This window comes from Eubalaena glacialis, chromosome 9, assembly GCF_028564815.1.
Source record: "Eubalaena glacialis isolate mEubGla1 chromosome 9, mEubGla1.1.hap2.+ XY, whole genome shotgun sequence".
NCBI classification, from domain to species: domain Eukaryota; kingdom Metazoa; phylum Chordata; class Mammalia; order Artiodactyla; family Balaenidae; genus Eubalaena; species Eubalaena glacialis.
Window position 1 is genome coordinate 47,918,358 of NC_083724.1, and position 13,662 is coordinate 47,932,019.

The 13,662-nt window shown below is 36.1% G+C and overlaps 1 protein-coding gene across 1 annotated transcript in view; it reads right to left on the reverse strand.

The window, feature by feature from the left end:
* Positions 1-13,662, reverse strand: part of TMC1 (transmembrane channel like 1) — a 387,946-nt gene continuing 374,284 nt past the window's right edge. Inside the window, exons 20-24 of the mRNA XM_061200342.1 lie at positions 12,642-12,881; positions 7,760-7,885; positions 4,242-4,320; positions 4,083-4,134; positions 1-433 (exon numbers count right to left, since the gene is read on the reverse strand). Of these exons, the coding sequence (XP_061056325.1) occupies positions 411-433; positions 4,083-4,134; positions 4,242-4,320; positions 7,760-7,885; positions 12,642-12,881 (520 nt within the window). The 3' untranslated portion in view covers positions 1-410. The remainder of the gene's footprint in view (positions 434-4,082; positions 4,135-4,241; positions 4,321-7,759; positions 7,886-12,641; positions 12,882-13,662) is intronic.

Here is a 13,662-nt window from a genome sequence, read left to right on the forward strand (position 1 = left end):
GAAATATTCCTGTTTCCAGGCTAAGAAAACTAGGGCAGAAGATATCTATAAAATGAAAGTCCATATGAGTAAAAGGTTTTTAAATTAACCCAACGAGTAAGCCAGTAATCCATACTTCTCCATCACACACAATTTTAAACTCAATTTGTTAAAGAAAATGTGAGAGGACTGGCTCAGGGGAGAAAGTGGTGGTGCAGGAACAAATCCCTGATTTGGAATAAGGTAGAGATCCTTCTTTTTTTACTAGGACTGGTGATGCCTTGATTGACCAGCGTGACCTTGATAATCCACCTGGTTTAGAAAAGGGAAATAGCAACTCTCCATGTTTGTTCTCTGGGCCTTCACATAAGTCACTGCTTTTGAACAGTATGGTGAGGAATACTTCTGGGCCTCCAGAATATCCATGAAAATTACTGGCCTCCAGCAGCTGCAGCTGTTCAAAATAAATAAATAAATAAATAAATAAATAAATAAAGAGACAGAGAAAGAAGATAAAGAAGAGGTAAATGAAAATTTCAGTGTGTTTAATGGTTCTGAATGAGGTGGCCTGAAATCTATACCTTCAAATGTGTTCCATGTTGCTATAATATTTGTTGCCAAATATTTCTATATTTTACAAAATCCTCACAAATTCTAAAGACAGGAGAATAAAAGTTCTGCTCTTTTTGAAATGTTTATTCATTCATTACTGCTTATGTAATTAGTATAGAAATTTGTTCATTTCAAATTTGTCCAGTAAAAGAATTCCTCATTGTCCAGTAGATAATTAGTAGGTATTTATTGAGTGACTGATATATAAAGTCCTATATTAAGTCCTGAGGAAACAACGATAAATAAGATATAGTCTTTGCCTTCACAAAGGTTATACATATTTTTAACAAATTATGGGAAAATATCAGATAAATTAGCATGCAATGACATAATATTATTTAAAACAAAGATAATAATATTCCTTAACTAGAATTCAGATCTTAGAAGTCAGAACATTTCATTCACTATTCTAAATACTAATTTGATAATATTAAGTTATAGTCCCAATCTAGAGCAAATACAAAAGCACTGCAGATATGTGTGACATACATGCTTCCAACTATGTGATGTCCACAAGAGACTCACTTCAGCTTTAAGGACATACATAGACTGAAAGTGAAGGGATGGAAAAAGATATTTTATGCAGATGGAAACCAAAAGCATGGATAGCTCTACTTATATCACACAAAACAGATTTTAAACCAAAAACTGTAACAAGAGACAAAGAAGGTCATTATATAATGATTGAAGAAGACACAAATAAATTTCTTTAATAAATGACTGAAGAAGACACAAATGAATAGAAAGATACTCTGTGTTAATGATTGGAAGAATTAATATTGTGAAAATGCCCATACTGCCCAAAGCAATCTGCAAACTCAATGCAATCCCTATCAAAATTCCAATGGCATTTTTCTCAGTAATAGGAAAAAAATCCTAAAATTCATACAGAACCACAAAAGTCCCCAAATAACCAAAGCAATTTTGAGAAAGAACAAAGCTAGAGGCATCACACTTCCTCGTTTCAAATTATATTACAAAGCTGTAGTAATCCAAACTATATGGTATTTGCATAAAAACAGACACAAAGATCAATGGAACAGAATAGAGAGCCCAAAATAAAAACATGCATATATGGTCAATTAATTTTTGACAAAACACCAAGAATATTCAATGGAAAATGGATAATCTCCTCAATGATGGTCGAAAAACTAGACATCCACATGGAAAAGAATTAAACTTATACCATACACAAAAGTCAAGTCGAAATGATTCAAGACTTGAATATAAGACCTTAAAGCATAAAACTCCTAGAAGAAAACTTAGAGGAAAAGCTCTTGACATTTATCCTGGCAATGATTTTTTGGATTTGACACCAATAGCAAAGGCAGCAAAAGCAAAAAGAAACAAATGGGACTACATTAAACCAAAAAACTTCTGTACAGCAAAGGAAACCATAAATAAAATGAACAGGCAACCTAGAGAATGGAAGAAAATATTTGTAAACCACATATCCGATAAGGGGTTAATATCCAAAATATATTAGGAACTTATATAACTCAATAGCAAAATAATAATAATAATAACCTAATTTTAAAATGGGCAAAGGATCTGGATAGACATTTTCCCAAAGAAGACATGCAGATGGCCAATAGGTACATGAAAAGGTGCTTAACATCACTAGTCATCAAGAAAACACAAATCAAAACCACAATGAGGTATCACCTTACACATGTTAAAATGTCTATTATCCAAAAGGCAAGAGATGGCAAATGCTGATGAGGATGGGAAGAAAGGGGACGCTGTGCACTGTTGGTGGGAATATAAATTGGTGCAGTCACAATGGAAAACAGTATGGAGGTTCTGCAAGAAACTGAAAACAGAACTACCATGTGATCCAGCAATCCCACTTCTGGATTGATATGCAAAGGAAATGAAATCATTCATTTGTATTCCTATGTTCATTGCAGCATTATTCACAACAGCCAAGGTATGAAAACAACCTAAGTGTCCATCTATGGACGAATGGATAAAGAAGATGTGGTGTGTGTGTATACAAACACACACACTATAGAATATTATTCAGCCTTATAAAAGAAAGAAGTACTACCATTTGTGACAATATGGACAAACCTGGAGGGCATTATGTTAAGTGAAGTTAAGCCAGACAGAGAAAGACAAACATGTCATGGTATCACTTATATGTGGAAGCTTTAACAATAGAGTGGAACTCATAGAAACAGAGTAAAATGATGGTTGCCAGAGATACGAGGTTGGGGACATTGGGAGAGGTTAGTAAAAGGGTACAAAACTTTCAGATATAAGATGAATATCATCTGAGGATCTAACATACAACATGGTGACTATAGTTGGTAACACTGTCTTGTATAATTGAAGTGTGCTAAAAGAGTAGAACTTATGCGTTCTCACCAAAAAAAAAAAAAAGGTAAATATGTGAGGTGATGGATGTGTTAATTAACTGGAGGTGGGAATCCTTTCATAATGTATGTGTATATCAAATTATCACATTGTACACTTCAAATGTGTTACAATTTTATTTGTCAATTATACCTCAAAAGAGCTGAAAAAAAATTAATGCAGTTAAGAAACAAGTAGCTTAATGACAAAAAAAAAAAAACAATAAAAAACTAAGACACATATAATCCAAGGACACGACATTAGAAGTTGCTGCATCCACTTTCGCTGCCATAAAGGTCGGCCAACATAAAAGGAGTGTAGTGTTGAAAGAACCACAGAGAAATGGGGTTCAATCCTGATTGCTTCTAAACTTGGGGTAAAATGTGACCAGAAGATTTACATAACACTCTTCTGTTCATTTGTGTGAACCAATAAATTTTTCTACTTAAACTAATTTGGGTTGAGTTTTTTAAATTATTATTATTATTATTACTTACAGGGGGAAAAAAAGGCCGCACTAATACAAAGAGTTGTAGAGTTGGGAATGAGGGAAGAGTTGGAAAAGATTTTCATTGAACTTCTTAGGCATCACTTTTCCATGTAGAAGGCAAAACATATCAGTAATTTTGGCAAATAAGAGTATGCCTTATTCGAATAGTTTAAAAACTAAAGAGGTTAAAAAGTAAGAGAGGTTAACGAATTAGAGAAGGCTCTGGGAAAGCAACAGTGGTGAGCCTAGAGGATACTCTTAGCATCTTCCCAGTGTATCCATCTATGTATAAAAATGGTCAAAATGGGCAGGAGAGATTATGCATCTGTATCTGCTATTTGTGTGACTACGTATATGGATGTTTTCTTCATCTTCCGTCAATTTGCAAGATCCCTTTTCTATCACTACTGCTACTTTTATATTCCTGACTTTTTCTTTCTCTTTTCTTCCTCCCACTGGAAAACAACCAAACCCCCTGGATATGATGCCTGAAAAGGGCTAAAAAGGCGGACAGTAAAGAGTATGGGGTGACTTGCTGGGGCAGTAATGCTCCTCTGCATCAAATGCCCCATTTTGAGAGGACAAAGAGGAAGAGGATACTGTTTGTAGGGGAGAAAGAATGCAAACGTAACATAGCTCAAACCTGCTCGTGCAGCTGCCATTTTCTTGTTTCGCAGTTTGTTCTCCAAAGCTTGCTACATAATAAAAAATAGTAGAGAGGAAGAACGTGAGATTTCCTGGTGTTTTCTAGTACTTGACATTAATAAAGACAAATATTTCTCTGAAATAAATTGTATCCTACCTGTTTCATCTTCTTTTTTAGATCCAGATTTGCTGCCTTCTGGCCCTTTGCAGTAGCATTGAGATAATAGATAGTCAAACTAAATTTAAAAAAATAAAATAAAATTTATGGTATTTTTCAGTTCCTCAAGATTCTTCTTAAATTTACGTTAACTAAATCATGTAATATTGGCACTGGAGTGACTTTCAGATATTTTCTACTCTGAACCTCTTTTGTAGATAAAAGCCTGAAGTACAGAGAGGTGAAGAAGTACATTCAGAATTACACAGCGACTGGGGTGGACCTGGGAAGTTGGACCCCCAAGGCTCCTCCTCCACAGCCCAGGGCTCTGTCTGATGTTCCTCACTGCCTAATTTTAGGTTCTTCTTGGAAATGTATTAACATCACTTTAAATTATAATTGAAAACACCATTTCAAATCGATACCAATGGCATCGAAGAGAACAGAAAATCTCTTGAAGCTTAGGGAATGTGTAGAGTAAAAAGGAAACTGACTTTCCACTTTAAATTCCTTCCTTTGGCTTTTACAACTAAGACTGTCATCCTCATAGTCATAGTTAATTAACATGGCTTTTTTTCATCCACAGAATGTATTGTTTGCATTTCTCTCTCCTTCAAAAGAAACTATTTCATAAAAGAATAGTCCTGGCATTTAAGTGACATTTACATTTCTAAAAAGAGCAAATTCCAGCCGAACATTTTTGCAAAAATAAACATGTTCATCTTCACTTAAAGCAAAACAAAGAAAAAATGTGTTTAAAAAAAAACGTAACTGGCATTGCCTTTTATTGCAAATAACTGGTTACTGAACGCATTTCCCCTACTCACCAACATGCCAGATCATAACCTTTATGAGCCATCTGCTGCTAGCAACAAGATTATTGATATCATTTCCGCTGGGTTTATTTCTTATACAAGTGATAGGATTTTGAATGAAATTACATACATGAAAGCATCTGGTGTAATATCTGGCATGAATTAGGTGTTCAATAAATATGGTGTGTCTGTGTATTGTAAGGGTTTTCTTAGAAAAGTGCCTGGATTTGGAGGAAGAACTCAAAGACCTCAAAAGTCATTTGCAATTCTGTAATTCTCTATTTATCCATCACTTTTTTTCTACCTTGAGATGCACCTTCAATGAGTATTCTTCATAGATCATTTTTTAGTCTCCAAAGGAATGAAACCGCCTGCAGGGAACTAGCTCAAACACTACTCAGTTACCCAAAAACCAACCAGGCTGATTTAATATGATTCATTGGGGAAATTCAAAATGCTTGTAAACATTCTCTAATTAAAGGTAATAAAAAGCCAAGCCAACTGTATGGGCATCATAAAGTGTTGAAGATGAGACCTCAGTATTTGAAAAATCAAATCAGTAATAAGCTGAATTTCGGGTTTTAAATCAGAACATCAGAACTAAAATCATCCTTGTGGGACATCTATTTGACCTTATATCATGCCAGTTTCCCTCTAGACAGTCTATATCAGGGGTTGTCAAACTATGGTCTCTGGGGCAAACCTGACTCCCAGCCTGTTATGTATCGCCCATGAACTAAGATTGGTTTTTACATTTTAAAATAGTTACATAAGTACTTACATAATATCCTCAGTTTTGCCTCTTGGACCACAAAGCCTTTAGTAACTAATATATGGCCCTTTAAGGAAAAGTGTGCCAACCCTGGGTGTAGACCATCTCTGACAAGTGGCTTCCAATTCTTCTGAGCATTTGCACTCAGCCTGAACTCAGTGTTTGGTGCTGTAAATGAGTAGGTGGGAAATAAGTGGTGGGGAATAAAAAGACATGGGTTTGAATTTACCTATTAGCCATTTGATTTGGGGCAGATCTTCCAAGTGCTTTCAATAATATGATTAATGAGGCCAACTTCTTAAGGTTATTGTGGAAATTAAATGAGTTAATATATGGATCGTGCCTGGAACAAAGGCAGTGTTCATTCCTCTTCCATACCCCTGAGGCAGCTTATTAAATCTTTAATTAGTGGCATTAGAACAATGTTGCTCCTTTGCTTAAAAATAAATCTCTCTCAATAAGTTAAGAATATAGTCATAAAATCTGACATTGTTTTGAGTGTGTGTGTTTTAAAACAAGACCTCCTTTTTACCACGAAAAGGCCTTGACTCCTAAAGGCCATGCTCTCAAAAGCCACTATATCATAAAAACACTAAGAAGGAAAATCACTTCCAGGGCCATCTGGTGAAACATGCTGCATCCAGCAAGTCATTTTCTAACACATCTGCACCAGAGATTTACTATCAGATTCTTAATGGCACCCCATGATCAAGGTTCTGTACTACATAAAATAATCTGTTTTACTATTTAATTATCCCTACAGGCTATTAGCTCTCCCTCAAAGAAGGCATCATGGTGTAAAGAAGTGAGTGTTGGATTTACTGTCAAAGCCCTACTATTGTCATTTTTGATGTATTCTCACTGAGGGAAAAATCCCTTCCCTCCTCCAAGTCAGTTTCTTAATTTATAAACTTGAAGATGACACCTGCCCTCACTGATGTGGCTTGTGACCACGACCATCACAGAGACAATCCTAACAACTTGGCCCAGAACCCAGTTCATTTACTTAAACCACTGGGATTTCTCTCCCAATCTCTCCCTGAGATTTCGTAGTTTTACCTTTATTTAAACAAATCCAATCCTTCGTGTCAGCTTTGTTCCACTAAAGTGTCCACGAGGGTGACTTCATACTTGCCCTCCTTGATTGAGATCAGTGGCAGTTCTAGACTTTTTATTTAGGAGGGCCTTGGGGTTTGAAAGGAAGGACTGGGGCACTTTTTGTAGCTCTTCCATAGGAAGCATTTTTTTTTTTTTTTTGCTTAGAATGTAAGTTTACCTGTGGTGGCCAAGACTCAGAAACCAATGAAAGTAATATGGGAACAAAAGCCCCCTCTCAAGTTCCCCTTTGGATATCATCTCTGACTTTGAAAGGATAGACTAAGTGACCTTTCCAAGACCCTTCTGGTCCTCTGATTCTATCATCATGGGCAGACATAGTTATTAATGGCCTTCTAGGAACAAGGACAGGGTAATTTTTAAGACCCCTTAAGCCTTTAGCCCTGAAATATAGCCTATAAGGCCCTCAAGGGGAATATTAACTTAGAGGCTCATCATTTCTGTGTATTCACAGCCATATGCTTTATGGAAAAAAGGTGGAGGTCAGGGGGGTGGGGAGGAAGCTTGATGTGCTGATTAGATTTAGTGTTTATGTTTCCCTTGCTGTAGCTGTTTACTGATAATTATTTTGGTTACTTGGGAACAAATCTTATAATCCTAGGCAGGCAAAGACAGATGCAGATGGCTGTAAATTACATGCAATAGGATCAGAATATGGCTCATGAATTTTAGCCTCTCACCACCATGTAATCAGTGCTGAATTGGTTAGGTTACAGCACAACCCCTGGGGAGAAAGAGAGTTGAAAACGCTGAAACTTAAAAGGCGCAGGAAGAACATTACAAAGGCTCTTTCTATGAGGAGGGAAAGCACATACACCATAACCAAAACAACAGCAATGACTAATCCAGGATTAGAAAGCTGTCTCAAGATCTTTGCCATCCAGCTTGGAAAATCATGTTCCAGTGTTTCTCCAATGACTTCAAACATCCTATTTTTGCCACTGAAAAAAAAAGGAGAGAAGTTCATTTAAAACAGATGTAAAAACCATGTTTATAGCAAGATGTAAAAACTATGTTTATAGCAAGAAAACTAGAAATTTTTCTCAAACACTGCCTAAGTACCCTTTCAGGTTAGAAATCTGATGTTTAGCTACAACTCCTGACACTTCGACCTCATATTGTCAACATATGGATAAGATATGAGAAATGTTATGCCAACACAAACACATAGTCAAAGCAGTTAGGAAATTAACCACAGCATTAGGAGAAGATTTAAAAAAAATTTTTTTTTGGAGTATAGTTGATTTACAGTGTTGTGTTAGCTTCAGGTGTACTGCAAAGTGAATCGGTTATACATATACATATATCCACTCTTTTTAAGATTCCTTTCCCATAGAGGTCATTATGGAATATTGAGTAGAATTCCCTGTGCTATACAGTAAGTCCTTATTGGTTATCCATTTTATATATAGCAGTGTATATGTCAATCCCAATCTCCCAATTTATCCCTCCCCTCCAGAAGAAGATTTTTTAAAGCTATATTTCTAAGATTTGGGTTACTTGAGAACAAATATATTATATAAAATATAAATATACCTTATATATGTATGAAAATATATTTTATAAATAGCTTGTAAGTCTACTCCTCAGCAGCTGTTCTTATATGAGAATACTTTCTTTGGGCTGAACAAATAGTGTGCTCAATTTTTTTAATTAGCCTTGGAAATGAGCATAAGGAATAGCTTAATGGAATAAAATCCACAAATAATCTAATATCTCTTTCCATGTTATAGCTTCTGTCTCATTTTCCACCAGACCTCTTTCATCTGAGCTATTAATAGGTAACTGCACTGAATGCTGAATCCTTTCTCTCTCAGTATTTCTTCTGGACGGGCCCTAATGAGCACCAGCTAAGAACAGAAAATGGGAAGAGAAAGAAAACAAGCCTAAAAAGCAAAGGTCCTTAGTGAGTTTGTTCTCAGCCCCTATAAACTAGAGAAATGAGAGCAGGATGTCTGTCTTAACTTAGTATATAGTATTCAGCATTATCAGGTAACACCCATCATGCCAAATTATTTTTTTCTGTATATACATATTGATTCTACTATGAAATGATGTAATTTTCAGAAAAGATATTGCATTATTTATCAGCAATTTGTATGTATCATGAGAATAAAGGTTGGCATAACACTGAGTGAAATATTTTGGCTTCACTTTTGTTTTTTGACCTTTATACATTCTTAACTACTAATTGAACATGACCCACAAGTTCCAGATCAGATTTTTTTCTCTCCAGTATCTTTTAATAGACTGAGAGTGACTTCAAGTATCTTGTCAGGAGTCACTGGACTACAGAGGTATAAATTTTGCTTCACAAATTATAGATCTACACACTAATTATCAAGACCTATGATACATAAGGGGGAATGAAGCTTACTGACAATTTAAGATTATATCAACCTATTGCACTAAGGTTTCTCATTCCTCATCCATTCTAGCTGACCATGTTTCACCTTGACACATGGAATACAGCCAGAATGAGGAGACAGGCAAGGAGGATGAGAAAAAATGAGACAATCCACCCCCCCTTCTCCAGCCTCTAGGGCTGTGTTTGATGAATGTCAGAATGAGGGAACTGGAATTTTACAAAATCATCCTTACCCACAAAGGTCTTCTTTGCATCCAGTGTATGAGAAATGTGAAGTTATTAGTATCTCTGAGGATTCTTGGGTGCCTTTTCCAGGACAGGTCTCTTACCAGGAGTCCAGATCTTTTATTATACACAAACTATAGAAGGATCTACAAATCCTGGCACTCCCTTTTTCTGACAGGTGAACCAAAGTATGCCACTTCATCATATTCCCAGAAGTCCTTTCCAGCCTGTTGCGAGTATACAGCCAAGTGAAATGCTACTGAACTTAATCTATAGCTCTCTTGGGCATAGCTCTATCTACCCTAATTAGAATAGTCTATGTCTGTCTTTTCAGCCAGACTGAAAGGTCCACCTGGCCAGAATCAATGCCCAAATGTACACCTACATCTCCTCTAGTGCTTAGTGCACAAGAAACAGTCATTCTTCATTCATTAACTCAAATTACTGGCCAACACTCTACTGTGTTTTGACTCACAGAGATGAAAATATTCTGTCCCCAACCTCTAGAAGTCAGTTACACTATTAAGAAAAATCAACACATCAAGTGAGTAATGTAATAGCAGTGTCACAATATAATATAAACCTATACATATTATATGATTTCAGTTATTTTTTAAATCTGCATAAGAAGAAAACCAGAATACAAAATGCCAAAAAAATGTTGAGAGTTGTTATTTCAGGTCTTTGGTTAGTGTTTATTTTCATGCAAAAATTTCTATAATTTCTGGTTTTTCTAGGATAAACACATATTACCTTTGCAGTTAGATGAAAATACATGAAGTTGTAATTACCATAATGTTAGCAGGGAGGTGTGTGAGAACCTACAGAACTACAAATTGTTCAGAATTATTAGTGAGGGAGCTGAGGGAGAAACATCAAGTGTCAGGAAATGTGGTAGAGCAATTAGAAGAATTTTCTTCATCTGGACACCAAAGAAATAGTTTTTTAATTGTCAAACTGTTAAGGTAAATCCACTTAGTAGCCTACTGGAATAATTTTCTGGAAAATTCACCCTCCCTAGCCAGTTCTTATGAAACCAGAACAAGCTAGACTATCTCATCAAATTGCTTTGCACAATGGGTCTTCTAAGGTATTGTAGCCACCTTACCTGAAAACATACATGCACCTGGGAGAGCCTGGCCATTACTGTGCTGTGCCCATTAACCTACCTCAAATGCATGTTTACCAATTTGCTGCCCACCCAGGTGCCAAGTAGGGTCAGATACACTTCACTAGGCAGGCTGGTCAAACCACCTCAAACTCAGGGTCCAAAAGGATGGCAAGTCATGAGTCTCCTACTAATATATCCTTTCTCACCTCACTACCATGACAGAACAATGCTTTAAACTTTAAAATCTAGAGAATAAACCAAGTATACATTCTTTTGCTCCAGGAACAACAGACTAAATAGGACAGAGATACCCCTTTCCCAATACTCTACTGAAAATATTTAAACGTCCTTGATCTCAAAATAGTGATACACATGCTGCTCATCTGCCAAAGTTTGCCAATTAGGAAACAGTTGGTCAAAGTCAGATACTATGCATTAGATACAGACTAAGTTTTATTCATTAAAATCATAGTAACTCAGTGTGATTTAAAGAGAGGCAAAGGAGTTAGGATCCAAAAAGCTAAAATTGTGCAGTCATTGTACGTGACTAGCTCAATGATATTTTTAATATTAATGGACCTTTGTTACCACCACCCAGCTCCGTGTTGACCTTGCGGGGTTTCCCTGGCAGACAACTAAGTTCCTTTGATATGTTTTTCTGAGAAGAACCCACTTCCAATTAAAAAGTTAAAAGCACATCTAAAACTTATCTTGGATATTTAGTTGTGTGGGTAATTTGCAATTAACTAAAGTCTTTAGATGACTTGCCTCTTGAACTTCGTACTCTGAGCTTTATTAAGACCAATTGCTCTTTCAAAACTGTAGTTTCATATTTAGCCTCCAGATGTCACTGTCTGCATTATTTACTTCCCCCCACCTGGGTGGGGTGGGGGAACAGGACTTGTCAACTTCAGCTTCCTGAATATGTATGACAGAACTCCAGCTGTTTTTGCTCAATCAGTAGGCTTAACATTTTCTTTCTTTGTGTCCAGTAAAGCAGTAATACAGACTATTATTAGAATGAAAATGCTTCTTTTATACTTAAGTCTGTGGGCAAAAAATATTTTGACTTTAATTTAATAACTTGGGTCTGACAGCATGAAGGAGAAATTATACATGCCCACTATTGCATCATGCTTGTCATTCACATGGCTTTTTGTATTCACATTTTCTCACTGAAAAGTAGAAATAACTCAAATGCATGCTGATGAGTGACTCAACATGTAGAGATTCTTGGGGGGACTTGTGGTAGAATGAAATCTCAATCCTCCAGATCTGGAAACTTTGCTCTCTTGGTAAGTGTCACAGGGAACACTGTCACAGAGAACTGTAGAAAAGTATATTTCTAAGTTGGATCAAAGAGCCTTGACTCTTTATTACTGACTTGAGTGATTTACTCTTGTTATTTGAGGAGAATATACATGAGGAACATCCTTAATTTTTTTCCTAGCATGTAGATTTGGATTATAAATGATGTGACCCTCTTTATATTCATTATTATCTAATAATGACCCCATTTCCTAGGTAGCTTGTGGAATAATCTTTCTTTTTTCCTTCCTCCCTCCCTCCCTTCCTTCCTCTTTTATTTTTTCAATTAGGTGGTTCATGTGAAAAATAACAATAGCTTCCAATGTCTGAATGAGATGACCTAGCACCAGGAAAATGTTCATATCCAGACTAGTGTAATCAAACCTTGCTTTTTGCTATCTCCTTATATAGAAATAGCTCAGATTCAGTGTACATATTTCACACGGAGAGAGCCTGGAGCAGTTATTTTCCCTTTTATGATTGCCAAGTGAGAAAATATCAATAGATGGATCTTGCTTAAGAATTTCCATGTCACATTATGAGCCTGAATATCCAAAAGAGCTCATTCCTACAGACCAAAATGTCACTGTTTGGGGGGGAAAAAATAGCTTATACAACGAGTGACCACTCCCATCTCCACCCCTGAAAGAAAACTTTGCCCAAAAGAAATTGCAAAGGCAAGAACCTGAAGGGGCCACAATCGAAAGATGGCGGGAGGGACACGATCATGTACAGGACGGGCATGGTGGACAAGAAGAGGATGAGCAAGAGCATTCCCAGGTAGAAGTTATTCGATCTGGAAGCTTTGAACACCCTGGCCTCGGGAACGTTGCAGCACATCACAGCCCAGCACTGGAAGTACATGGACGTGTGGAGCCGAAGGATATTAATGCCCGGGAGGCTGGGAGCGAAGAAGGAGCCCATCCTGGAAAGAGAAACATAGCTCTGCTCACCATGGAGCTTCACTCCACAGCAAAGTCACACAGTGCCTACTTATTTTACATCACGCTTATTTGCCAAAGGCAGAAAATGTGTTGCCACTTTCAATCACATAAACCCTTCATGTTAATAAACTTAACTACTTCTATTTCCATCTCCTATACACATTTTACCAGCTTCCCCATTATTGCAGATATTGTGTACTTAAGTCTTTCACAGAAACTCTGCTGGTCGCTAACTATATCCACTTAGCATTAGTAAATTTAAACTACAACAGACCAAACAGTATATTACATTTGTTCTACTTCTCTCTTCTACTTCTAAAAAAAAATTTACTTTCCCCCAATATTCATATTGAATATTATATCTAAAAATTTAGCTTTAAAAAAAACTTCCCCCAAAATTTTAAAAATTAAGAAATAACAATTTAGCTTTTTTTATAATTAACCTTTAAAACCACCCATTATATTCAAATAAACTGCATATGTGCACTAATTATTTTGTCATAGCTAATTAATTTTTACTTAATGAAACAGAAAATGTTAAAGTAAGTTTTTCTGATGTTATTTTCTATTTGTGGCTGTTACAGTATTTTAGAGCCAATGGGAATTATGTATTTGTGCCTAATAAGATACTATGATTTGTTGATATTCAATTGCAAGTTTTATGTGTCTCTGAAATGAAAATTTGACACATCCATTTAATTTAGTTTATCTGTTTACTTTCTTATTTTAGCTTGTCCAGGAAATCCACTGATCTGTACATGA